The sequence below is a fragment of the Ambystoma mexicanum genome, chromosome 2p (genome assembly GCF_040938575.1).
Source record: "Ambystoma mexicanum isolate Mex_15411 chromosome 2p, UKY_AmexF1_1, whole genome shotgun sequence".
NCBI classification, from domain to species: domain Eukaryota; kingdom Metazoa; phylum Chordata; class Amphibia; order Caudata; family Ambystomatidae; genus Ambystoma; species Ambystoma mexicanum.
This window is the reverse complement of record NC_090923.1, coordinates 937272089-937300041: the sequence shown is the minus strand read 5'-3', so window position 1 is coordinate 937300041 and position 27953 is coordinate 937272089. Positions and strand designations below refer to the sequence as shown.

General features: G+C 45.9%; 1 protein-coding gene across 2 annotated transcripts; it reads left to right on the top strand.

The window, feature by feature from the left end:
* Positions 1-670: 670 nt before the first annotated feature.
* On the top strand, positions 671-27953 carry FOSB (FosB proto-oncogene, AP-1 transcription factor subunit). 2 transcript variants are annotated; one of them, XM_069644693.1, is made up of 5 exons: positions 672-1936; positions 10350-10646; positions 12189-12296; positions 22648-22815; positions 23317-27953. In XM_069644693.1, exons 1-5 carry the CDS (start codon positions 1811-1813, stop codon positions 23317-23319), a joined length of 702 nt encoding a protein of 233 aa, XP_069500794.1. In that variant the 5' UTR covers positions 672-1810; the 3' UTR covers positions 23320-27953. The 2 variants fall into 2 exon arrangements, with proteins under 2 accessions (XP_069500793.1, XP_069500794.1); XM_069644692.1 differs by having other exon boundaries at positions 671-1936; positions 22648-27953.

Genomic DNA, 27953 nt, shown 5'->3' with positions numbered 1-27953 from the left:
ACTGTGTGTGTTTTCTGGATGTGCGCACCCCCACTTACAGTGCTTTTCTATTTTGCAGTGTGTGCGTTATTTATGCAGGCAGTAGGCGCCCTGGTTATCTGGACCTTTTTCCTTTTTTACTGCATGAATACTGTGTGCGCGACTGTGTTCTTGTGGCGTTTGTTAATATAGTTGACCCGCGTGTGTTCCATTCTTTGCGAGTATTCCTCGCGCCGTGTCTGCAGAGGCTCCCTCCTTCCCCCCTCCCCAGTCGGCTGGTAGTAAGAGCTGCTGCTATTAATAATGCAGGCTCCTCTGAGCCAGGCCTGAGAGGGATTCCCTTTGACGTCTTGCTAGGTTACCAAACAAATACACAGCAGAGACTGCACCATATATGGCTATCTGCGTCACAGGAACTCCAGTGGTGGGCAGGGCCGGGGATCCCGACTCGAACACGCCCACTGCTCGCCCGATGCCCCTAGAAGCGCTAGGCGGTCAGTTTTGACCCCTATAAAAAAGCTGCTTGAGACAGGAGGACATGGGTGTTGACATTTGGCGGTCGGATACGCCGTCCTTGTCTCTACAACCCCGAAAACTGGAGTTCCGCCATGGTCTGAGAGTCTGAAAGGGAAAACGGTTGACGTCACGAGAGGCGTAGCCATGGCAGTGCATATAAGCTCAACCGCGAGAACAAGTTTCATTCATAAGATCTGCAGAGCCGCGGCGAAGCGCATGCGCATTGACAGTCGCTACCGAATACTATTATAGAGAGACGCCGGGGAGTCCCCAGCTGGAATCTGCAGTCCTTTTTCAAGCTGCCACTTCTTTTTGTGATCCGTCGGCTTCCGAAGATCCCGATCGACCTCGGTTTAACGTTTTCTACCAAGGACGACTTCTGGGATGAATAGTGACTTTTGGTGGTGACTGTTCTCAGCTTGTACAACCTACACTTGAAGGACTATATGGGAAAGGTACTTTGACGAGCGACTGCTCTACACATTTGGCTATCCGGGAATCCTTGGACATCAAGAGGAACTGCTTTTATTCAACCGGACTGGATTAAGACACAATACATGTGAACACTGCAGAGACTGGCACCTTTTGGCAGAGCAGGGTGCCGCCGCCACGATTACCTGTTGAATGGGCTGCGCACGTGTTCCGAGTGATACAATTCAAAGTGGATTTATTGACTTCCTCAGCCACACACCAGAAGGAATACTGGTAATTTGGAGGGTGCTGCATTAAGTAGTTATACAAACGTGTTCCTCGCAGAGCAGGTACAGAAGATAACTGAAAAGAAAAGGGGGTGTTGCTAACAGAAAGACAGCCCCGCTCAGAGACAAGGGGCCCCAGACCGAACAGAATTCTGAAGAAACTTGTCACCGACCCAATAATCAGCCGGTGCCTTTGAGTCTGCCCACCTCTGAAGCCATTCCCATGAAATGTTGGGTCTTTAAGAATTGTTCTTGCAGAAGCACATTTTAAAAAAAAAAAACAAGTTTGACTGCTGGCTGGCCGGCCGAGGGCTCTCAAATAGGTAATCTGTGCAAAGAAGCTTCAAACTGTTTTTGGAAACCAGTTGTATTCGTTTTCGCCCCCACAAAGGAGGTTCACTACTACATCCTGGACCATACAAGGACTCTCTTTGGTGCGACTCTTGACCTCTGGGGCAAATGCACCCCCCAAGGAACTGAAGAAAAACTCTTGACCGCCAGGTGTGCTAGTTTCTGCACCACTTCCCCCCTAAGACACTCAGGGGTACACCCCTGAGACCGCTTCAGCATTGGCTTCCGGCAGGCGTCCCCGCCGTCGCCCCCCACTGCCTGGGGACATGTATCAAGGCTTCCCTGGGGACTACGACTCGGCATCCCGCTGCAGCTCGTCTCCCTCCGCAGAGTCCCAGTACCTGTCTTCTGTGGACTCGTTCGGAAGCCCCACCACCACACTTGCGTCACAGGTAAGCGATGACGACACTATATGCCGGTACGGATACAGATGTGCTTTTAGATCTAGTGTGTTAGAAAGAAGCAGCCGTGATACTGATTGGACACCCCCATAGTTAGCATAAATGCTAAAATAAAGAATTAGCACAGGTGCACTCAACACTACCTATGGGATAGCCTGAAGCTTTTGAACTGTCGGGACCAAAACAATACAAAGCAATGTATTCACTTCTACTCATTGCGCCTTATGTGTATGTAGTTTCTGGGTGGTAATGAGATACCATCTTCTCCTGCCACAGAGGCAGCAACACTGGGGCTCTATAGGGCAAATACACATGCCACTTTCAGAAGCGTTAGATCATTGGCCTTAGGATTCAGCGCACACTTGGCATGTCTGGCTCAAGACCAGCGATGTACCTAGACTAAAATGTCAGGCAGTTGAGGGGTTTAACCCTTCAATTGTTGGAAGAGGCACCAACATCATCGGACCGGGGGGTGGGGGAGGTGGGAGAACAAACTTACTAGTATTGGGGCATCTAACCTCTGCATATTCCAATTAGACTGTTCTGGTAGTTTCAGCATTACAAGCTCTACTTGTAACAACCAAATTGCACCAGAATGAGCGGTCTCCTGCCACCATCTATCCTTCCAATAACTCCCCTGGCATGCAAGTACTAAACACCCCATCAAGATTTCAACTGCCTAAAAATTTAGGTGCTAACCAACATTTTACATTAGTAACTGTCAAGCCCATATTAACTGTGCAGACAAAGGAACCATTTAACGTCAGTGTCTTTTCGGCCACAGCTCAGTAGGCCAGCCAGGGTCAATATAGCCCAAACTTCAGGGAGGAGGCTAAACCCCAGACCGCTCAATGGCCGTTGCACCACTGCTTAAGACGCTTGTACTGTCAATGTTTATAGACTGCATTGTACTAGTCGAGTCTTCCTTAAGACTGCAATTTTGAGTTTGAAAATAGCCCACCCAATATAAACATACACGCCTGCATCTTTCTAGTCCACATGATAATTGGAGTGTAGCCTTGAGTACATGTGGTCCGATTTTAAGTGGCGATTTCCCTGTGCATGTTTATCAGCGAGGCAAGAACTAGTCAAACTACTAGGTGATTGGGGGGGGGGGGTTGTTATAGTGCGGGTCATTGTTTGGTACACCCACTACTGCTTAGTGAATGATAGCCTGCACAAGTTGTTGGGAATGCATATTTCCTTTTGTACAAACACCCTGTGAAAGTTATCAAAGTACCCAGGCTCGTAAGGGAGTAGTTACAGTCCCCATTGCTTAACCTCCCATTTATATATGGGAAATTAACCAATAAATGGGACCTCTGTGGGCTTCCATTTCTCCATTTGCAAGGTTACATTCTGACATCACCCACAGCTTTCATGTTGTCAAGGAGTTCGCACCCAGTCTAGAGCAACCAGTTGATAACACCGCTAAGAAACTTCAATAATATGCCAGGAAAAAAAAAGTATGCACTAGTAGTAAGCTAGTAAAAATACAAACGAGGTCATTTTGCATGGCAATAATATTACACTTCAATATTTTTCTTGTGCATTTGAGAACGCCAGTTTAAAAAAAACGTACATTAGAGCTGCTCGTCTGGGCGTTAATGCAAAACACTGCATACAACTGCGTCCAGTTTAATCTAGCGAGGCTGTTGAAAAAGAAGGACCTTTGTATTGCACGATATGTACTTTTCCGAAGAGTCCATTAGCTAGCTGTTTCCATCATTCTCAATGGGTCAACTGTATTTATTTTATCTTTGTACTTAAAAGTACAAAAAGATGTGTGCTTGGAAAAATACTAATCAGTAAAATACCCCTCGCCCTCAGATGGTTGCTGTCAATGCCACACAACTCATGTGCCCTCTCCCAGCAAACCCATGCCCTCCCAACACTTAATCAATCCCTTCCCAATAATGAGGTATGCACTACTATTAAAAGGTATATTTCATGCAAAAAGCAACTTCAGACGAATCCGATTTGGTTGTTTTTGCGGGGCGAGGTATTTTGCTGCCATCTTACATTCCCTGAACAAGAACATGTTTAGGATGCAGCAGGTAAAGAAACTGCATTCAAGCGGGTTATTTAGCAAAGTTCCCACCGTGGCTCTGCGCAACGCGAAAAATGGACGGATCGGCATCGATTCACAGTTCCCCCGCAGCAGGACCTGACACTACCGGCATTATTCATGTTTTGCCGCTCGTGAGACGGCGCTGGACGTGGGAGCCGTGCGTATCATCTGACGTGCTGGAAGGCTCCGGGTGACGCCGGGCACGCACGCCTCCTCCCCACCACTCCGGTGCGCCGTGACGTGGCGCGTTTTATTTTGGAATGTGGTGCCTATTGCTACGGAGACAACCGAGCCTTGGAGAGGCGGGGCAGTGATGTCACTTCACTGAAGAGCCAGGGTTAGACGAGGAATCACGTGACATTCCGAAATAGGAAGATTTTTATAGCCTCTCTTAAATAATTATACTCATTTCACATGTGTCCACCGCTGGTTACACGTTTCCCAAAAAAGGACAAACCGCCAAATTTAAAGCGCAGGTGTTCGCCCCAACACATACTTTACGTCGAGAATTTCCATGCATTTTAGAATTAAAGTTAATTAGCCAATTTAACAAGTGCTGGCTATATACTGTTCTTTACAATGCAAATAATTACCGCTAAGTAACTCTGATAATGTCAATTGAAACCGCAGGATGATGAGACAACACGCCTCTTGACTTTGCAACTGAAGACCAAACTCCTTACCTTCTAGGGATCATTATGACCACCATTCCAGCAAACCATCACCACCTTCAAATTTCACTTGGCTGTAGTTATTATAATTGCTTATTTATAACGCACTTAATACCCAGAGTTTTCTAATCTCGGACCTGGGAACGATCCTGTGTTGATCTGCGTCATCTTGCTTCTAAGACAAACTGGTTGCCCCTGAGCCATACATGCCAACATTCAGATGCACGTAAGAGGGAGTTTTGAGAGAGAAAATAGGGAGACGTAGTTTTTCCCATAGGAATGTATTGGTGCTGGAATTATCTTAGGTGGGAGAACGTGAGAAAAAGCAATATTTCTCACTGAAAAGTCGGGAGTCTCCCGCCTAAATCGGGAGGGTTGGCATGTATGCTGAGCTATCCTCCCAAGATGGGATCATCCCGTAGAAAAACTGTACACAATATGCGTTGAAGAGGCAGCAGTTTTATGGGTGTCAGAAGGCCTTTACTGTCCCATTTGGAGACCATTTTATGTATCAGAATAACCTGCTGATAAGTGCAATTGAAATGAATGGACGGGTATGAGGCTTGGCGGGTAAACACATTAATTCCAAACTGGGTGACCTACCTGAAACTCCTTTTAGGAATCTTTTAGGTTTTACTGCAGGTTTGGTGTCTAGTGACTGCTTACATATCCATGGATGTGTTTTTAATATCTTCTTTACAAAATGGTTTGTTCGTTGTTTTTGATTACCTGCAACTTTTGGTTCTTTGCATTAGGTATAGCTCTCAACTCACCCGCTTTTGGTGGGTGCCACCCGCCTTCAAAGCAGATGAAACACCCGCCAAGTCCCTCATACGCCCATTCACTTCAATGGGCCTCTCACCCGCCAAAAAGAAAATCGGGTGTTTTCACCCGCCTTGGTGACAAAAAAGGTTGGGAGCTATGCATTAGGAATTCTCTCCTCAATAAAGTATGCTGACTTTGGAATGCAGGGTTTGACTGCTGGTCAATGTGATGGAGCTCCATTGGCGTCCAGTCGGATATAAGTCACTTTGAGGGGCTTACTTTGATGCAGCAGGAGGTCCCATTTCCCAGAACTTCAAAGTTCTGTAACATTGTCGGAATGAAGAGCTGAACTCAAAAAAGAAACGGTTAGCAGTGGTGCTCAGATTTAGTTTTAACTTCCTGAAGAAGAAAAACTTTGCAGCAGTTTGAGGTCCAAATCTGTCTAATAGTCTGCCAAAGAAAACTAATAAGGTGGACTTCTCCCTGATTTTAGATTTTAAAAAAAACATGTCTAAAATCATTTGCATCACCAGCACTGCTTTCTTAGCAATCTGTTTTTTTCTTAAACAAATAGGTACGCCTGTGCAATGAATGTGGGGTTTTCACATCTCGCTGTGCTGTCTTAATGCTTCCTGCAATTATATTATCTTCTTTTAATTCCGGATCTTCACTTAGCCACAATCTTGCTCTCCCTGTTATAGTAGCCTTCATTGAGACTGAACACGCATGACGCCAGTGTTATGCTGCCCTTCCATAACAAGGGAGTGCACTAAGGAGTTAAAAACGATTTGATGTATTTGGACATTATGGAATCGTGATCCAATGGACAGAGCCCTAATATGGGTCCAAGAACTAAATGCGAGTTTTAAGAAGTAGCCCTGTCATGAAGAGGACCAAATGGTTGAACCATGTGTCGACATAGGACAACAAACATAAATAAAGTGCAATGTGATGTACTAAAATTGGAGTCCAGTCAATGGTTATAGCCTAGTGAGACAGGCGCTAAGAAGGAGTTATATACTATGTTTTGTCTCAATGAAATGAGGTAAGGGGATACCTTAGATCACTCCATGCAGCGACAGTCTAGTTTTTGCAGTCTAATGGAGTGGTAAGCGCTGAGAGACGCAACAAACCCCATATTTGTGAAAAACGTCATTGTGAATTAGTCGTACAACATTTCATCTCGTGAACCCACCTGAATAAGAATATGCTGCAAGACCACTCACAAATATAAACACCTGCTCTTTGAGTCCTACAGCGTTAGAATCAAATCGGAAGTGTTCCTGTTCTACATTCACCTCGGTGGACTAAGTAAAGTGTGTGGCTAGATTCTTTACCATCCATTGCTTTTAGAATATGTGTGGCTTTCATCAGGTACTTAAGAGATAGAGATAAACACCTTGTTAACAATACGATCCTCAGCAAAAGAGCAACCATCAGTACCACAAATAGCATTTAATAAGAAGAGTTTGGTTCTCACTGCAAATACCGGTCAAGGCAGAAGTTTGGTTCTCAAGTGCCAGTGGTGGTTACTTGAGAACAACATTAATGTTCCCTACCGCTTCACACAGTGCTTGTCCTGCTTCTTCCAGTGTTCATAGAGAAAGGCCATGTCATGTGTAGACTTGGGGGTACCCAGAGAGGAGTTACAACTGCTGGGCCACCCTTGGCCGAAGGCATGCTGTTTTGAAGAAATACTAACAGCATCATCCTGCTTCACTACTGTTCTTCAGGGTAGGCGTGGATAGCCTGTACCACCACTATAGATTTCCTCAGTGATCGAATCATCAGTAGTTTCTTAGATCAGCTACTGGGTCCGAAGGGTGTCACACCTGTAGTCGTTCAGTCCCACCTTCAGTGGTTGGGAGCAAAAAGCTGGAGAGAAATTATCTCCGGACCTGACAACAAGGCACAATGCCTGCTGAGGTACTGCTACTATCCTGTCTACGTATTCTGTGTATTCTGTGTAATAGTGTAGGGACAAGGTCTGTCCTGGGTAAAGCCTATGTTTCCCCTCCAGGCGTGTAGCTCAATGCCAGTGACGGCATTGATATACCTCATATCCACCTCTGGGTCATCTTTCAGTAAAACCAGAGTGTACATTCTTTTAATGTCTGTTGTTTGGTTTTCCAACCTTACCTTTATGAGTGCATGTCTTTGTGTCTGATGTGCTGTTGGCTGTATTATGCCACGAGTGACCTCCTCCGTGGAGGGTTCGTTGACACCTAATTCATGTGCTGGAAAAATGCATCTAAGGATATGACCCCAACACACAAGCAGCAACTCAAATATAACCCAGTGCTTCTATTATTAGCACAGGGTGGACAAAGGGGCTTGGAACTACACTGCACACCGTGAGCAAGGTCAACACAGGCCTGCACTCTGTAGGCCATGACCAGAGCAGGGGTGAGAGACCGTGCAGGAATGCACAATGTAACAAGAGTCCATGTGAGAGTGCACATTGTTACTGCACTGTGACTGAACGAGGTGAGTCAAACCAGCTCCTGGCTACACTGGGCATTGTAAACAGAGTCCGCACAGGGCTACCCTCTTCACTGAGCAGAGTAAGCACAGTATCTGCTTTGAAAGCGTGCTCCACTGCCCACTCTAGCACAACCCTGCACACCACAAGCTGTGCAATCTTACACTCTGTTGCTGTACACCAGGCACACATTCTCGCACATTCGAATTTGTCTAGCTAAGTTATTTGTTCTCTGTATGATATTGGGCACTTGGCTTTTTTCTGTATCATGCAACAATCAATCCCGTATTTAATGTGCAGAAGTTTCTGTTGGTAAGATGTGCTCTGGTGACCATTTGTTCTGTCCAAATGCCCTTCCTCCCAGTCATAAACATGTCATTCACAGACATGGAAGGAGACCCGATGAGCAAGAGACGAATTGTTGGGTGGGGGAATGGGGTTACATATGGCAGAGGGTTCAGAGCACCCATCCTTTACAGGGGCTGCTTCTGCCCTGGGAGCCAGATGTACACTTTCTGGGTTCACACGCGTGGCATGCACAGCCATGCAATGCCCATGTACAGTCTAGCAATTGTCCATGTTTCTGGAGAATGAGGAGATGTGGTAAATAACCAGGCCTTTGCACCAAGAAGGAGGGGCATAGTAAATGAATAACGCCGGTGATATGTTAGACTTTTCCCCCTAAATATTCTAGCCAGAGAACTTTTCCAACTCCAGTCCTTGACAATGTGGGCAACGTTATTGATTTGGAATCCCCGGGGTGGGGCCTTACCTGTCATTCTTTCACTGACCCATTCTTGTAGGTTCCAACTCAGGACTGTAAATAATACACTCCTACATTTGGCCTTAAGTTCACATCTCCTCAGCACTCTTTCTAAGCTCACGACTGATCAGAGGTTTATCTAATCGGCCCTGAGGCCTGTCACCACTGATGATGGTGTGGGAGAATGGGGTATAGTATATAAAGATAACGAGAAAGCATGCACCTATATAATTATGCTTTTTTCATTTTGTGTACCTCCTTCATTTAACTTGGCTAATGTAGTGCCAAGCAAAAGCGAACGTCTGGTTGTTGTCATCCCCAAATTAACCTCTTTGTCCCACTCATCACGACTGCTGAGGGTGGATAGTGGGGTTGAGGACCCTCTACCCCTCTTTGAAGCATAATTAGTACATCGTAGTAGATCTCAGGTGGGCTTCTTGAAATAAACCGTATTATTTTGGAAGATATTTGGGTGTCCGGCCAGTATCAAGGTAGTTTCACAGCCAGTGGAGTAACTTTGCTGAAAATGTTGGGGGGGACATGGCATCCGAAGAAAAGGTGGCCCGGCCAAATGAATGCGGACAAAATGGTGTGCAATGAAAGTTGGGGGGGACAAACAACCTTCTCCCCCCCCTAAAATTACGCCCATGGTCACAGCGGTGGAACAACGCCATTGGGCAGATCGGGCTCTAGCCCCGAAACCCCCTGACATTTTGGGCTATGTTGACGACCACTAGCTGGCCTACAGAGCCGTGACCGGGCATAGCAGGACACCGATGTTAAACGGCACCTGGGCTTCGCTGTTAACAAAGGCCCTACAAATACTAACGTAAAGCATTTACTTATTGGCACCTGCATTCATATGTATACATTTTTAGGCATTCGAAATCGTGATGTGGGGTTAGTACTTGCATGCCAGGGGAGTGATCAGAAGGGTTGAGGGGGGGCAGAGAACAGCTCATTCTCGCATCAGTCCTTAAGTGTGTGGTTTCAGACAAGAAGGCGAGAGTTGCACCATTGAATCATCACCAAAATCGTCTCATTAGAATGCGTTAGGAAGTTGGATGCCCCACACAAGTATGTTTGCTCCTCCCTCAAGTTGTTGCCTCTCCCAGCATTTGAAGGGTTAGCCCACCCCCAAAAAAATATATTGTCCTAGGTGCACCCCTGTTTCACAGTTAAACCTCCAGGAATTCTACATCATACATTCAATTTGAGCTCTTTTTATAATTGCAAGATGACAAGTGTACAGTTTATGACCAGATTGGATGGGTTCTGCATGCCGTATCGCCGTCAAAGTGAAATTGTGATCAAGGGTGGCAGAGTTCTGTGTCGCCGGTGGCCTTTCCGCTGCAGCCAGAAGGGGTCAGTGGAAAACAGATCTATTTGCATAGAATCTGCGGCGTCACTGTCCCTCTTCCTGCTTTTCCCAATACCTATTATTCCAGAATCCACTGTAATGCTCCCTCTATGATGGGCTATTGTGCACGTTTGAGGTGGGATATGGTAACACCTGGCAGTTAAAGTTCTCCAATTGGTGAAATCTGTGGTAATGTGTATATAAAACAAGCTATTATTCTTTGAAACTTGATGATGCATGAGGGAAGTTTTTAAACATTTTTTTTTACAAATACTGCATTTGTCAATTTCAGGAGTGCTCTGGCCTTGGTGAAATGCCAGGTTCCTTTGTCCCCACGGTGACGGCTATCACCACCAGCCAGGACCTGCAGTGGCTGGTGCAACCAACGCTGATCTCTTCCATGGCGCAGTCTCAGGGGCCACCAATGTCTCAACCGCAAGCTCCTATTGACATCTATGACCTCCCAGGGACCAGCTATTCCACCCCGGGGATGAGCACTTACACTGGCTCTGCAGAAACTGCCTCTGCAGAGACCTCCACACCATCAAGGCCCACTCGGACCCGGACCAAGCGGCAGCGCGAAGAAGCAGTAAGTGGAGCATCCCTGTCAAGCCCCACTTCCAAAATGTATTAGCAAGGATTTTATTCACAAAGAGTGCCCAGCAAAGTAGTTTCCTAATTGATGCTGAATCCTAAACGTCATCCTTCTTCAAGTAAACCTTAGTTTCAAAGAGAAACTGAGACCTTTTTTTCCTTATGCATCCAGACCCCTTGGCACACCATCATTATGAAGACAGCACGAGTCCCTGGCTTCCCAGGCGTGTTAATAATGAAAGAAGTGGGGTTTGTGGGGTTACTTTAGAAGCACTACCTGCCACAGCCAGCAGATGTGCAAGAATGCCTTCAACTCAATGATGGATGCAATATACCACATTATGATGACATTGCCACGTGGTGATGGATTTTGGCCCTGGTTAATAGGCCTGAGTGAAGGGTGTTGGCATTATTGCTTTTACAACATTCCAATAGATGACGGTCAATTGTTCTGTTTAAAACAGGACACAGGAGAAACCTTGTAATGTGAGGACAGAAGACACATCAGCCATTCAAACCCTCTGCCACTAATTGTCTCAACAGAAATGCCAATGTTCTAACTCAGTGTTAACTTAGGTGGTACACAATAACTCTTGACGAGGAGTATTGTGAGAGTTGCCACCTGGCCCACTGTCATCTGGAACGCCTTATCTAGCCCAACCTTTTATCTCGCGGCGGATTGCATGTTGGGGCATGTCGTTTTACCTACAAGTCTCATGATGCAAAACCGTGTTGGGTAAAAAGCTAGCTCTAGATAAAGATGCACCTAATGGCATGGACCAGTTGACACCCTGGGATTTTTAGACCATTATTTTAGAGTTGCTACTGCCACAACCAGCAGCACCTGCTATAACAGCAGTGCATGTCTGATCCCCTCAGAGCTCCAGCTCCCACCCGGAGAAGTTGTAATACTTTCCCTCTTGACCCCCGAATCACCAACTGCTCCGAGTTGCTTGAATTCCCACCTGCAGGTGTTGCTGAGAGAAACGTGCTTGCCTTTCCCCCATTGGAACTCTTCAGCTTCCATCAGCAGGCCTTTACGTAAGGGCGATTATCAACCCTCCCCTTGGAAAGTCTGAGTTACCTCTGCTGCCTCTGACAGGGGTTATGGTAAGAGTGGTTCTTTCCTCCCCCTCCTGAGTGATCATGAGTGTCACTTCTGCGGCCCGCTTTCCCCCATAGTTATGGTCCCTAAGCAACATATGAGCAGGGTTTGAAGGTCGCCCTATGGAATGGCTGAAACATATCCAGCTTCCATCCTTTAGATCTGTGAAAATTCACCTAAATGCGACTCCACTAGGATCTGAGCTCTAACCCTAGTAAGTGAGTGTCTGAATTGGATCTAGTATAGTGTAAAAGGTCTGGAGAGGATGTATTAAGCAAAGCGATCCAACAATAGGGGCAATGGCAGTCCTGAGCATTTAACAGAAAAGATTCAAGTTCTGCTAAATTCCTTATCAATACCACAAACACATGCTCGTTCTTAACAAATGCAGACACCACATCTCTTACTAACTAAGCATCTGCTTTCTCATAGCTGACACCAGAGGAAGAAGAAAAGAGAAGGGTTCGTCGGGAGAGGAACAAGATGGCAGCCGCTAAATGCCGAAACAGACGGAAAGAGCTGACAGATCGGCTGCAAACGGTGAGTCTATGATTTCTCTACCAGTCATATGGTTTATTGGCAGATTAGCCTGGCCCAACCATTCCTATTTGCTTTACAGCGTTGGCACCTGTGCGGTAAATTGACATTTAGAAGCCTAAGGTGGCTTGCTGACAGGAGCATGGAAGTGTGTGATAACGCACTGGCACAGAGAGCTTTTGTGCTTGTTAAAGTGTCACATGGTGTATGGCAATACATGCCAACATGTTCCATTCCATTCGGGAGACACCAGTTCAGTTTTAATCCTAATTTTGCATTCTGGGACTTTTAGTCTTGTATTTAGAATGAGGAAATCCACGATTACGAGGACTGGACTAGGATCTCTAGAAATGAATGGATAATCTTGGCATCTATGTATGTATGTATGGTGGTGTATGGAAGCATGTCTCGGGAGGATAGCTCAACGGTAACGTGCTCGTCTTGGAAACAAGACGACATGGAGTAACACAGGTTCGATACCGTGGGTCTGCGCTTAGAAACCTCTGGGTATTAAGCGCATTATAAATAACTTATCATATCATATATCATGTGAATCCTTGTCTGGTGCCAGTAGCATTCATGTATGTAGACACACTTGTGTGTGGCAGTGTGTGAACCCTCAATGCACGGACGTCATTTCACCAAAATGCCAGGGGTAGTGGAAGTGACATCACACAATCCTTGATCCCTTGATGACATCACAGGAAGTGATGTAATTTGACCCCGCCTCCAAGTGGACCAAGAGGATAGCTCAGAGGCAACGTGCTTGTCTTGGAAACAAAAAGATGCGGAGCAACACAGGTTCGATTCCCACGTCTGCGCTTAGAAACCTCTGGGTATTAACGTGCGTTATAAATTTACAATGACATCACAGGAAGTGATGGCAAACGACCTTCAGATTTTTTAGATGCATCTAGTACCCGTGTTTCCAGGTGCTCTCATTTCAGCCAGATATAATAACCGAGGCACAGGAGGAGGCATGATTTGTCCACGATTACACATTTGGGGAATGCCATTTTCCAGATTCGACGTGAGGTCTAAATGTAAAAAATACATAATGCATTATTTCTAAAAGGGTCACTAAAATCTGTAACACAGGCTACAGCTAGTGTATGAAACATCTGTAGATCAATGGACACAGAAGTATGTGTTCTGTGGCATTGCTGTGTTAAACAAGCCAAAAAAGCACTGACTTGGGGAGGTGTGCGCTGCTGTTTAACCAGGAGGAAAATGCTGCATGAGCAAGGCCTGAAAATAACATAATTGACCAGGATTTGGTATCAACAAAATTCCCTAGTTGTAAATGTTTATATGATTCAGCTACCACTACGACACTATGATAGAAGAAACCTATTAGACTGGTCTTCGTGCACAGAGGGGAGTGCACCTGATAATGTTATCTTTGCTGGAGTATAATACCTGGGAAAGGTTCTTTCGTATACCCAAGACACCCCCCAATAGTTTTTATTATCTAAGCGTAATACTGGGTGCCAGAGGACTTTTTAAACAAAACACCATTTAATGTAATATCATTGATGCACACACAAATATCACACAGTTATTTAAAATTGAAATCACCCACAAGTTGCTTCTCACCCACGGACTCACTGGCAGACTTCAAGGCACTCACTGCACTCTACCACTTTGTCAGACCGAGTGGTGCCCAATGGCGTAGTACAAAATTTGGCAGCTCCCCTAGATCCTTAACAGAGCACAGGGCACGCCACACCCGCACAATGTCCATAATGATTATGATGCTGCAGGGGCATGCACTACTACAAGTGAAAGAAGTAAATATTTTTCAATCAAAGCTTACATCTTTAACGTAACATAGAGAGAAGGGGATGGTGCCTGATCCACAAATATACCAGACACCAGTGATAGCAGGTGAGTTGTTTTTTTGGAGGGTGTAAATATTTGCCACAATTATGTGATCGCGACTGAGCATAGGGAGGGAGCCCGAACTAACGAAAATGGGTTGGGGGAGGGAGGATTCTTCTCCCTCCCCAGAGTAAGTTTTTTGAATAATGGGTTAAAATGGTGCATTACTCAGCACACTTTCTGGGAAAATTTGGGCAAAAAGGCGAACAATCGGTTTTGTAGGGTGTAGGGTAAATCATGAAAAAAAGTACAATAGATGCAAGTCACCAAAAGTGCACAGGGCATTTCCCAATGCATTTCCATGCTGGTCCCTGCAATATATGCCAGTATAGAAAACATTTGTATGCTGGCTGTGCCCATACATTTCCATGCAGGCTCCACCAACATATGCTAGTATTCCCATATAAGACCGTACTTATGTTCACTTTAAGACATTTTTCTATAGTATTACTTGTACTGGTCACAAAACTTGCCCTGCCAATATATGTCAGTACTCTTATGTAAGTACATGCTCCTGTTGGTATGGCCATTAAAAGTGGTATGTCACAGTTGGAAAACCTGTCCAAACTGGTTCAAATGTAAGGCAGTCGTGACACATAAGAACACTTATCTTGTTTGATTCCTCACAGATGATCAGTTAATAAAAAAAGTCATGCCACCGAGAAGAATATGCAGGCTGCTACACCAAAACATCAGTCTAGCGAGGTAACACTTCTTATCATGCTTGCTTTTTTAAATATGGCGAGTAATAAATGTCATGTCACAGTAAGAAATGGCTAGACTGACTGACTGCACCAAAATGCCAGTCTAGCCAAGGGATGGCACACATGAGCTTGCCTTTTCCCATAAATAACAGTAAAACATGCAAAGTCAATAAAGGATGCGGCAAAAATGCTCCAGTGATCCCCAATTTCCCATGGCCTTACACACACATGCATCCCCCTTCACCCACCAGTCACTCACCCATACAAATCCTCTCACACTCACTCACACTGGATTCACCACACAGGCACACCCCAGACCCCACCTAGAACATTCAAACACACACTGCCACATGGATGCTCCTTCACCCACCAGTCACTCACACCTTCTCTTGCATCCACCCGTTACATTCTCTACACAGGCACACATCCACCCACCCAGAACATTCAAAAACACACATCACATCACTTCTCATTCACCCACCAGTGACTCACACTTTCTCTTACATCCACTCATTGCATTTTTCCACCATTCACATACATACATCTGACACACACTTCATATATGCAAACACACATCATATTACTAAAGAAAAAGCCTTCTTACCTTTTTCTTGCAGCTCTGGTCCATCCTTCCAGGCCCCCTTGGCTCCTTCATGCTGCTCACAAACAGGAACCAGGAAGCTACAAGAGCTTCCTGGTTCCTGTATGTGAGCTGTAAGGAAGCCGAGGGAGGAGGGGTTGGAGCTGAACGTGGCATGTGACATGTGCCACATGTCACTGTCGGCTCCAACCCCTACTGAGTGCCTCACCGGGGCAGCCTTCAACCTAATGGTTGAGGACTGGGCCGGGGACCCACCAGACCTGGTGTGGTGGCCCCCCTAATGCACGGGAGGGCCCGCTACACCAGGTACACCCATGTTTTTTTAAAGTTGGAGTGGCAAGTGAGTCCACAATGGTTGCAACTGTGGCCCACAGAGGTCGCAGTTGCGACCCCTGGCGACACAAAAATGAAGTCCCTGCCTCAATGGTTGGTAACGACACGGTAGGCCCTTTTAAAACAAATGCGGATACACCACTGGCAAAGGTCTGTAGACAGGAAAATAAAGCCAGCAGATATCCGAGTGGCCTTAGAACACATAATTGTACACATGAATCTAAGGGGTCTCTCGTATCAAAATACCAGGAACGAAGACCACAAAACTAATTGGGGCAGGACATGAGCCCCCTTGTGAAGATGAAACCCTTGCAAAAAGCAAAAAGAAATGCATGAAACAAAATAGTTCCACCTGCTGATGAAAAAGCCCCTTTGATCGATGTTCATCTTTCGACATGAAACAAAACTTTTTTGTCAATCACCAACATTAATGGTGTTCGACAGGCAAAATGGACCTGAAGTTCTGGAGGCTGGGTGGAGGGAAAAGGGGATGTCACTGTTATTGACACATCACTCGACAACCCTTTATGTTGCAGGTCCAAGTGCTGTATTCCTCAGCACACCATTAACCTGTATATTGTTACATTTATTGAAACAAAACACCAAATGCTAACAGTTTTACAAACAGTTACACTGCACTTGAGTTGTGCTTGGTTTGCACATTGTTGATTTGAAAGAAATATACATGTGTGCTGCTGGTATCTTTTATCACATCACATTACATAAAAATACATCTTCAAAGTCAAATGTTGATGGACAGGTCAACTTGCAACCGCTAGTAGCTTCAAAATACACCTTCTGCCCTTTTATTGAATAACTGGATGGATATTGGTAGGGATGAAGATGTATAGCATTTGCATTTGAATAATTGCGAGAGCCAATTTCATCTCCCTCCATCCTGCTGTGCTCTGCCTGTATCGCTTGCACCCCCTGGATCAGGGGATAAGTCCTAAATAAAAAATGGGGGCACTCATTAACATACCAATTGAATGTGGCATCACCAGAATTTAGCATATCAAGGTGTCCTCTGAAAAAAGTGGAGGGACTCCATCCACTCATGTGTACCCTCGACTTGAGACCTGCCCTGGATAAAGCCTTCCCTCAACCAGCCGCCCTCCACATTCCTATATTCCTGGTTTTGGAATACATAGACCGATAATGCAGTGGATGCAATCGGATCTCTATTTGTTGAAATGTTAAGGTATTTCCCAGTTTCATGAAAGCCGTGTATTCGTAGAGCTAAGCCAAGCAAAGTATGTCCCCAGTGACCCGTGCTGCCTCCTTAAAGTAAGAGTTCACACATGCCAACCTTCCCTATTCCATTGGGGTACAGCTTCTCCGGTCCTGGTTTTTTTTCTTTGCGATCTGGGACCAGTAGCCGTGGATTTGTAATAGGAAAGTGAGAACTACAAGTCCCATAATGCAAAAGGGGGAAAAAAACAGGACTGGATTTGCATCTCCCTAATGAAATCTGCCATTTCAGCATCTTAAATCTATCTTTAATACTTCTTAGTGCTAGGGTTGTCTTTTCCAGGTATGAATGCATTTCATACAGTAGCACACGACTATTTCTTGCAAATGGCGAGGGAGACAGGTCTTTTTACCAGTTCTCATACTGTATTAGTTCATAAAAAATAGTACACAGTGCAAGTGCCCTTTATTAGTAATGGTAGCAGGAAAATATCTGCAAGGAGGCCAATATTGACGCCACATTGAACTATCCAACAACGCATGTGTAGGAGTGAAAGTTTCAAATCAGTGAAGTCCTGACAATGCACCCACAAAGTGTAAAACGTGTCGGCAGTTGGGCTGCTGTTTTCTGAAGAAACGGTATTTGCCTAGATATTTTTGTAAGAAGTTTCTACAAAAAGCTGCATTTCTAGTGATTTACAAAACAAGTTGCACACACATGCAAAGAGTTTTCACTTTGTTTTCTGTGAAACCCTTTATCAAAATGATAAATGTACATATTTTTCTGTTTACTAGCACAATAACCAGAACACTCAAATAGAAATGCATATTCAGTAAGCTGAAAACATCTCCATGCAAAGTTAATTTGCTGCCGTTGTTCCTGGAAATGTCATAGGAATATGTGGCTTTCTTTTTTTAGATTTGTAAACCAACAAAGCCCATTTTTGCAGTCTGTTCCCCTCCAAATGACTCATTTCGTTTTCTGATTTGGCTACATATTTTTGAAATTGGTGAAATTTAGCACTACGTTTCAGAAAATTGGCAAATGCAATGTTGTCCAATTTCTCACATAACTAACAATTACTTTGTTTCTGTGTGTTCACAATACACGAGAAGTGAAACTTCTGAGAGCGAAACGTCCTTGCAGGGTTGACAGCAACGTAGTGATGTGATGGGTCATTTATAACTCACCTGTACAAGTGTTTCTAGATGCGACAAGGCACGGTAGGGAGACATAGGGATGACGAAACAAACAATCTTATTAGGCCTTGTGTCATTCAGATCGTGCAAGTTCAGGGGAGGGGGAGAGAAGAGCCACGGAGAGGGAGAAAGGGAAGTGCAGTCATGGCAGCAATTACTCTGAGTAAGTGCAGCCAGGAGAGCCAGCTATGGGAAGTGCATAAAGAGTGTAAGGGGTGTAGGGTTACAGATACAGCCCCTAAGTGCGCAGAGGCCAGGAGGCAGTGCAGGTGCTTGCAGGTCATGGAGGAAGCCTGGTGCCCATTGAGTTCAGAGGGTAGTCAGGCAACCAGCCCACACGGTAGACAGGTGGTCAACAAGGAAAAGCAAGAGAAAAAGCAGAAACGAAAAGAAAGGTCTTGAGCTGCTTCCGGAACCTGAGGTGGTCCTGCTCGAGTTTGAGGGGGACAGGGAGGCCATCCCAGAGGGAGGCCCCTGCAGAGGACGGAGATCTACCTCCAACTCTCTGCCTAGAGAAGTGTTTGACCATCAGAGTTAGAGGTAGCTGAGCGAAGGGCTTGGGAAGGAAGATGTTTAGGGAGAGAGTTGGATGTAATGTGGTCCTGGCCCCAGACAGCCTTGTGGACAATGCAGAAGGTCTTGAACTTGATCCTTGCAGCCAGCTGGATCCAGTGAAAGAGGTTTCAGGGCTGGAGAGATACGACCCCTGGGCTTGAGGCCAAGGACAAGTCTCGCAGCCCTTTTCTGGATTAGTTCTGGAGAGTAGAGGAAGGCAGGTTTAAAGAGAGGCTGTTGCAGTAGTCCAGCCTCGAGAGAGAACCAGGGCTTTGGAGACATTGAGCTTCTGGGGGAAAGTGAAAAAAGGAAGATTACCTCTCAGGAGATGCATCTGATATTGTGACTTTTTAAGAGGTCCTTGATGTGAGGGGCGAAGGAGAGAGTGGAGTCGAAAATGACCCCAGGGTTTTTTTCCTCACAGGAATTTGCAGAGAGAGGGCCCTGGAGGGGGGCTAGAGTGAAAGAGGGAAAGCCGGAGCAGGTATCCCAATGAGGAGGATCTCTGTCTGGCATTGAGGCAGAGATTGTTGCAAGTGCACCATTCCTAAATCGCGGATAGACAGGAATGAGCGAGAGAGAGGAGGCAGAGGGGAGCCTGAAGAAGAGCTGAGTGTCATCCGCATAACACTGAGAGTTAGAGGAGAAGGTGGAGATAAGGTAGGCCAAAGGGACCATTTAGAGGTTGAAAAGCCAGGGAGAGAGGTTGGAGCCCTGGGTAACACCACATGTGGAGAAAGAGGTGGTGGAGAGAAAGTACCACAGTTGGACCTGAGAGGGACGGTGCAGGAGGAAGGAAGTAAACCAGGCGAGGGACTGATCCATGATGCCATGGTTCTCACAGAGATGATTGATCTGGATGCCATGGTTGACCGTGTCAAAAGCAGAGGAAAGATCAAGGAGGATGAGGGCAGAAGGAAGGCTAGCATCAAGATTAATGAGCAGGACTTCACAGGTGTTCAGGGGAGCACTTTCTGTGCCTGCTCTGAAGCTCCACTGATGGTCATGGAGGCAACCACAGATTCAGTGTGGAGAGCAAGCTGGGAGATGGCTGCTTTTCCAAGAGTTTGCCCAAGAAAGGAGTGATAGAGATCGGGCTGTAGTTTGCCAAACAGGAAGGAAATGCGCACAGTTTCTTCAGGGGGGGGGGGTGCACAAGGGAGTGCTTAAGGGGGGAGGTGAAAGTTCCAGTGGAAAAAGAATGATTGCAGAAATCGACCAAGACTGGAGCAAGGGTGTCAATGTGATCCTTGATGGTTCTGGAGGAGCAGGGGAGCACCTGCTTGGATGACCCTATCATAGATCAGACTTGGCTAGAAACGTCATCAGGAGTGATTACAATAAAAGAGGGGCAAGGAAGAGGAGAGGTAGCCAGACGAGGGAGGATCAGGAGAGGTAGAGGGAGAGGGAGAGTATAGAAAGGAGGAGAGAGGGAGGGCAGGATGTCCTGGGTTTTAGTAGAGAAGTGAGAGGCCATGGCCATGCAGAGTGCCTTGGAGGGAACAGGGGAGTTGGAGACTTCAGCAGGATTGGCCAGCTCCTTGCAGATTTTGAAGAGTTTGGCAGTGTTGTTAGAGGCCGCTAAGACACGGGCTTGGATGTAGGCTCTCTTCCCGGAGAGTACACATAGTCTGTATTGCCTTTGGAGCAAGCGGCAGGGCAGTTTGTCAGGGGATGTGCCAGATGCCCTCCACTTCCTCTCAGCCACTCTACACTTGCATTTTAGGTTGGTGAGGTCGGAGTCATACCTAGAGTTGCACTTGGTGCAGGTTAGGGAGGGCTGTGGCAGAGTGTGAGTCAGCTGCAGGAGTAGGAGGAGACCAAGTAGTAGCAAAGGCCTCCACTGACACATGTTTCATGGGCCGGATGACCGAGAAGGTTGGTGGCAGTGCTGGGGCAAGCTTCACCTGGGGGGCAGAGATTGTCGGGTGGGAGGAGAGCAGAAAGTGGTCAGTCCAAGAGAGAGGAGTGGTGAAAGTGTTAAAGAGGGGATGTCAGAGGAGATGAGGACATCCATGCACTTCCCGGCAAAGTTTGTCGGACCCAAGGGTAGAATAGAGTGGGAGAGTGAGAGAGTGAGAGAGTGAGAGAGTGAGAGAGTGAGAGAGTGAGAGAGTGAGAGAGTGAGAGAGTGAGAGAGTGAGAGAGTTGCAGAGATTGCAGAAGAACACATAGGAGGGATTGGAAGCATCTAGATGGATGTTGAGTTCTCCATGTAGGAGAAGTTGAGAGGTAGAGGCAAGGAGGGAAGGTGAGAGGTCAGCCAATTCAGAGAGGAAGAGTGCGACCTGGCCAGGCGGGCTGTAGATACTGGCCATAGTTACAGAGAGGCCAGGAGAGATAGAGAGTCTGCAGACCAGTCATTCAAAGGAGGGGTAGGCTTGCATAGGGATGACAGAGGCAGGGACCCACTCCAGAAATATCCTGGCAGTGGCAGTGACTTCAGAAAATGGCTGGCAGATAACTGATTTTTATGATGCATTGGGGCTTGAGCGCAAATGGCCTCTGCGAGCAACTGGAGAAACTGTTGGATTGAAAAGATAGAATGCACACAATGAAAACGTAATGATCGAAAAGTAAAATTAAGAAATACAGAACGTTTTCAATCTGTAGTACATCATCAATATATTCTGCATTTTCAACTATTTCTGTTAATGGGGTAGCGAAGAGAGCAGAGATTTTGGACACATAGTTTTATGTTTTCAGTAGGGATTATCATTTAAGGCTGTCAAAGCAGGGACACTGGGATCTCATGGTGGGTAAACGGATATTCCCTGGTTGTTATTTAGGTGCAAGTGTGTCTATAAAATGAAATCCACATTCTAGTTTTTGCCTGTTTACTTTGTGTTATTTCAAAGACATTTGTCTATTTTCTACCAGTTAAGCTCCCAAATGCATTGTCACTTTTCTGCTGATCCTAATGACTAGGAATATATTATATTTGAACTTCTTACATTGTCGTAGGGCCCCTGCAGAGACAAGACCTCTAAAGAATATTTAAAGAAATCACACAGTGGTGCTGCCAGGTTACTTACATTTTTGTTTTGAAACATATGCCAGGGATCAGCCTTTTCAAATGATTTGTTTTCACATAATGCTTGTTAAGAAAGCATTTGGCTTTACTTAACGCATCATGGTTGATCTGTAGACATCAAGATGCTGTAAACCAACCACCAGGGGAATTGATGCAATATTAATTTCCACAGGCCTAGGTACAACTGAATGTCAAGGGTATCCATCCTGCTGTATCCGGAGGCCCTCTGCAGATAACACATGGTGTCCTGTACAGGTCTTAAGGCCTATGTGTTAAGGGCAATCTCTCTTGGACTCCGTATACAGTACTGTGCCGAGAATCTGGTATTACCCGAATTGACCGAAAACAATTGTCCGAATGACACAATTGTCTGAATTACAGTCGTCCTAATTGACCTTCTGTACAATTGTCCGTTTGATTATTTTCATATACATATATAGTGGGTTGGTTTGGGTTTTTCATAATATAAGGGGATTGGGTGGGGAGGTTGCGGGATATATATATAATCCTAATTTACCTTTTAAATTCGGTCAGTTGGGCAGAAAGTCAATTGTCATTCGGACAATTGTGTTCGGTCAATTCGTATACAGCCGAGAATCTGTTACTAATTCTGCTGATGTTATTGTAAAAGTGGGGTTTCTCCATTATCAATAACATAATTGAATGTCAGCCGCTGCCACCCCCATCATTGGCAAGAATAGTAGTGAACAGAGCGCACAGAGGGGATAATGGGCGTGGCATTTGAGAATGAGTGAGACATCCCAGGCGGGAGATGGGTGGATGGCAGGGAGATGTGGTCTCAGATGTCTGTTCTTCATTTCAATGAGCCTGTCTATTTCTCATTCTGCTTTGCAGGAAACGGACCTGCTGGAGGAAGAGAAGGCCGAGCTGGAGGCTGAGATAGCTGAGCTGCAAAAGGAAAAGGAACGCTTGGAGTTCGTCTTGGTGGCCCACGAGCCTAGCTGTAAAATCCCATATGAAGAGGAGCCCATGGACCCGAGTCAGCCTGGCCCTTCAACTGAGGTGAGCTGCTTGGGCATGGTGGCTCATGGGAAGGAGGACCCTTTTGGGCCATCTGGCTACCCGTCCATACCCCTTCATTTCCAGCAGAACCTTGGCATTTCGGCCCAGGGCTCCGGAGCGGCGGAGGTAGCATTTTCTAGTTCTTTCTATACACACAGTGAACAGCCGAGCGACCAATACCCTGTTAACCCTTCGTATACCTCTTCGTTTGTGTTCACCTACCCAGAGGGATCCACGTGTGGCGTTATGCACCAGCGCAACAGCAGCAGCGAGCAATCCTCCGACTCCCTGAACTCCCCCTCTCTCCTCGCTTTGTGAAAATAAAATAAAAAGCACCACATGGAGCCAAAAAAAGCTCATTCCCACGAGAAGGGGCAGGAGTGTTGCAGAGGGGTGGGGAGGAATGAAAGTGGAAAAGCAAAAACATTGAAAAATTCGTATTTTCACCTTCTGCTGCAAGACTGTTTCTTATATTTGTTTTTGTTTCTCGAACTTTAAAAGTGAACTAAAAAAGGTGGAAGTTTTTGTTGTGGGAAAGTGCTGAAAAGTCGCTGATTCCAGGGTGCCGACCGGGAGCTGCATGAGAGTTGTCGCAGGGAGGACGGCCACTGCCCAGAGAAGGGCGCACCGCGGATGGAATTCTGGTATGATCACTTTCCACTGCTCCACTCACTTGGGAAAGAGGAGGCAACGCCGACCTCTACATATGTCTCCATCATCATCATATACTGGCAGGCCTCATACTCACCTCCACCCGCTTTGTTGAACTGTCCTCCAAGGGGATGAAATGGCCTCTTATTCGGCCCAAGACATTCTTAGCAAGATCCTGTCTTCTTTGAAACTTTATTCAGTTTTTGGGATTGACTCAGTCTGGATCCATCTTTGACAATCCCGATCCTTTTTTGAAATTTTTTTTGTTGCTGAAATCATTTTGTATTAAGTCATTTTTAGGTCCAAGAGATTCTTAAAGAATCACCTTATTTATTTCCTTTTGTGTTATGCCGCCTGAGAAAACGGATATTTTATTGTGTGTGTGTAAGATGCAGACTGACTCTCTTGGCCTCCTACAAGTATAATGCCCACATCTCACCCTACACTTTTTAAAAAAAAACTTTTGTGGGCAGTACATGACATTCCAAGCACTTTTGTCGATGAAAAAACCATCTGCCTTTTCCTCCCTACCATAAAGGTAGAACAGCTTCGGCAGCATCAATAGCACGGACTCCTATTTCCAGAACAAGCATGCATTCCCTCCCTGGCTAATTCCCACAATGCACACCAGACAAAGATTACAATGTCACCTCAATGGCCGGGTCACTTTTTTGCTACAACTACCCCTCTGTCCCCATCGAGCCCCCCCAACCCAACCCACAAAAAGAGTGTCAATATTGATAATGCAATGTATTGCTCTGTCGATTCCCACTTTTGGGGTCGAGGTTGATTTCGAGGGATGCCGGTGCTAGGGCTTGAGAGTGGTAGCAGAGGAAGTATTGACAAGCTGGATTGGGAGCATTAACAGTAGTATTCCATTATTACAATGATGCATTTTCGCCAACATCAGGGTTTTAACTAGATCCTGCTTCTGGTGCCCCCATTCTGTCCCATCTCCATTCCTTTCTGGGGCCCTCTTTGGGCCCTTCCTGCCCGTCCCCATTTTTGTTTGAAACAGCAGAGGCGATGGGTCTTGAGCCTCCGTCACTTCTTGCTTACAATACTGTGAAATGAGCCCCCCACCATCCCTTGTAAAAACTATGTATTTCCATTTGTGTAGACTGTCTTCTCCTTGCCCCATGTCTCTCCTTTCATCATTTGGTAATATTTGTGCATCACGTAATATTCTCACCACCTATCTTACAAACTTAGGCTCTCCCATTCCTCATTCGAGTGTCAACCTGCTGCTTGATCCAATTTCAGAGTTGTGCAGCTTTGTTTTCTGCTGAGCCATCCTACTCATTTGCCCGCTCCTATTCCCCAGCGCCATAGGAAATACTCCTCGGAAAAATGTGCTCTCAAATACACTGCAAACTAGGATTCAGTATTATTTTGATTGCCAGTCGGATCATTTCGCCAGATGTTTTCTAAAGATGTTTTGTGTTAGGAGTCCTTCATCTGCACAACCTCCTGCCCTCTCCTTTTCCTAAGGTGCTGAATCAGCTCTCTGGCAGCCCGCTAAACTGTTTTGGTTCTTGATAGGATAGGTTATTTTCCCTATATGATCACTCATGGGGTGTGGCACTGTATCCTGTGTGAGATGGATGGTGCTCTCAGAGTCACAACCTCATTGACTGAAATCCCCCTTCCCCACTCGAGCTCCCTTTTCACTCTTTGCTTCTCTAAGTAAGCCAGCTGAAGGAGTGCCAGGCCAGAACTGGTAAGAACCTCTGTGTTGGGCATTCGTCAACTGCTTTCAGCAATCTCTGGGAGAGTGGCTCTGATATGCCTATGGATATTAGGGGCAAGCTCTTAGCCACCTCTAGAGGAGAGGAGCCTATAGTCCTCCTTTCCACATCAGTGCAATGCTTTCAAATGCCTCTCGCCTCCCTGTGCACATCGGTGCCATGCTTTCAGATGTCTCTAGCCTCCCTGTGCACATCAGTGCCATGCTTTCAGATGTCTCTAGCCTCCCTGTGCACATCGGTGCCATGCTTCAGATCTCTCTAGCCTCCCTGTGCACATCGGTGGCATGCTTTCAGATGTCACTAGCCTCCCTGTACACATTGGTGTCATGCTTTCAGATGCCTCTAACCTCCCTGTGCATACCGGTGCCATGCATTCCGATCTCTCTAGCCTCCTTATGCACATCACTGCCATGCTTTTAGATCTCTCTAGCCTGCCTGTGCACATCAGTGCCATGCTTTTAGATCTCTCTAGCCTCCCTATGCACATCACCTCCTTCTTTCAGATGTCTCTAGCCTCCCTGTACACATCAGTGCCATGCTTTCAAATGTCTCTAGCTTCCATGTGCACATTGGTGCCATGCTTTTAGATCTCCCTAGCCTCCCTATGCACATCACTGCCTGCTTTCAGATGTCTCTAGCCTCCCTGTACACATCAGTGCCATGCTTTCAGATGTCTCTAGCCTGCCTGTGCACATCAGAGCCATGCTTTCAGATCTCTCTAGCCTCCCTATGCATATCGCTGCCATGCTTTCAGATGTATCTAGCCTCCCCATGCATATCACTGCCATGCTCGCTGCTATCAACCTCGAATGAGACTCAGGTCTCCCTGTACACATCACTCCCAGCTGCCTCTAGATGTCCCGTCAGCAAGTAACATTCATACGCTTCATCTCCCCACTCCCAATCCCCACTTGATCCACCAGACCAAGAGGTGCAATCCCTGAATTGTTCTTTAAGAACCATGTGCCAATGCAGTAAACCTATCTTTATACTAGTGAGCGCAGGTCGCTCAAAGTTCCATCCTAAATGTGGGATGGAACCCTCTGATTTCCTGCAGTGCAACTGAGGATTGAGTCTGGACAAAATAAGTATGTTTTCCATTCAGGCTACCCTACTGTGAGCGCTACTCAAAAACTGCTGTGCAGCAAATTCTGATTGTTTTCAAGTCTAACTATGGGCTCCTCTCCCATGAGTCCACCTTTTAAATACTGCCTCAAAACCAATCCAAATGTCTATTCTAGTGGCCTCTGTGTGAGGTCTGGAAACGATTGCTTTGTGGGTTAATAAGCACTCATCCTACCTGGACTGCCAAAAGCAACCCAATCTAGTTGTGGGTATGTACTCTTCCCACCCATTGACTTACTCGGTGCAAGAAACATTCAGCTCCTCTTCCCCTTTTGCCCCTTCTAAACCTCCCTGATTGTTACCCCTGAGATGCGCAGTGCCCTCCCCTCCCCTTAGCTATGCTATGTCCCAGTTCTCCTGTACCACCTGATAAACTTGCCCATGAGTGAGCATGTCATGTCAGGCAGGCCTCTTCTAATTTTCAAATATGAGCACTAAGGAGAATAGGACCACCCAGCAGGGCTCCACCTCCAGCCAAATTGTTGAGTTTGGCTTGAAAGTTCGAGTTTGGGCGGATCGGTTACCGTCTGAGGGAACACCTATCCTTTGGCAATGATGAGAACACCTTCCCTCTTGCGGACACCAGTCTCTGGACAGAACATAACGATGCCATGTATGGGTGGGACCTAAACGAAAGAAGCTAAACCAGCAATTTAGTCCAAGTTGCTTGTTATTCTCTCAGTGACAGACGCAAGATGGGGTGGGTACCATTCTTGGGATCTTCCAGCTTTCATTAGGGTCTCCCTCCGAACCCCCCCAAAAGAGAAAACGATTTACTTCACTGCCCCCTCAACCCTGCTGAAGGACCAAACGTTAGGCTGCTAACTCCTCTGCCTCCCGCCCCGTGCCGATCCCTTCATGTGGGAGCTGACCCCCGCAACCCCGATTCCATGCGCAAGCCCCCAACCCTGACTGACCATTTCCCCAGCCCCACTCACCGCCTACCTTGTCACATATGTGAGACCATGCGTGTTACAGAACCTACATACTGAAGTGTGTTTCTGTTGTGTACATATGTAAGAGCGTTTGGACGCACAGTGCAAATTGTAATGTATATTTTAAACAGAGAGCTGTAATTTTGTAACTGACAAGAAATGTGCTTTTAAGTTGGAAACAAACCGTGTCGCTTTTTTGGTGCCTGAAAGTTACTAAAAACGTTAGTGACAAAGCTTTTTTTGTTACATTTTCTATATATATATATATATTTCCCCTGAAAGTTATTTCTTTTAACTGGGATAAGGCAGGTCAGGCTGAGTTTGTAACCTGTACTGTATCAGTGATTGTAATAACACCAGAAAAAACCCCTAGAAAACCTATACTCCATATGCATACATGGAACAAAGCTGTCACATAAAGACTTTCAAATGCAACCTTTTTTATACAGATATAGATTTATATATAAATATTTGCATATATTTTTATTATTATTTTGAGTTCTGAACTTTCATTCCAGATATTTGGGTAAACATTAACCGTTGACGGCCTGCATTTACCCTTTCCCCTCCCCCCAAAACCGACAATCGCTTACCAGCTTAAAAAAAAATAATGTTATTTAAGAAAAGTGTTATTGTTTTCAATGCAAGGCTAATAAATGGAGTAACTGTGATCACACTA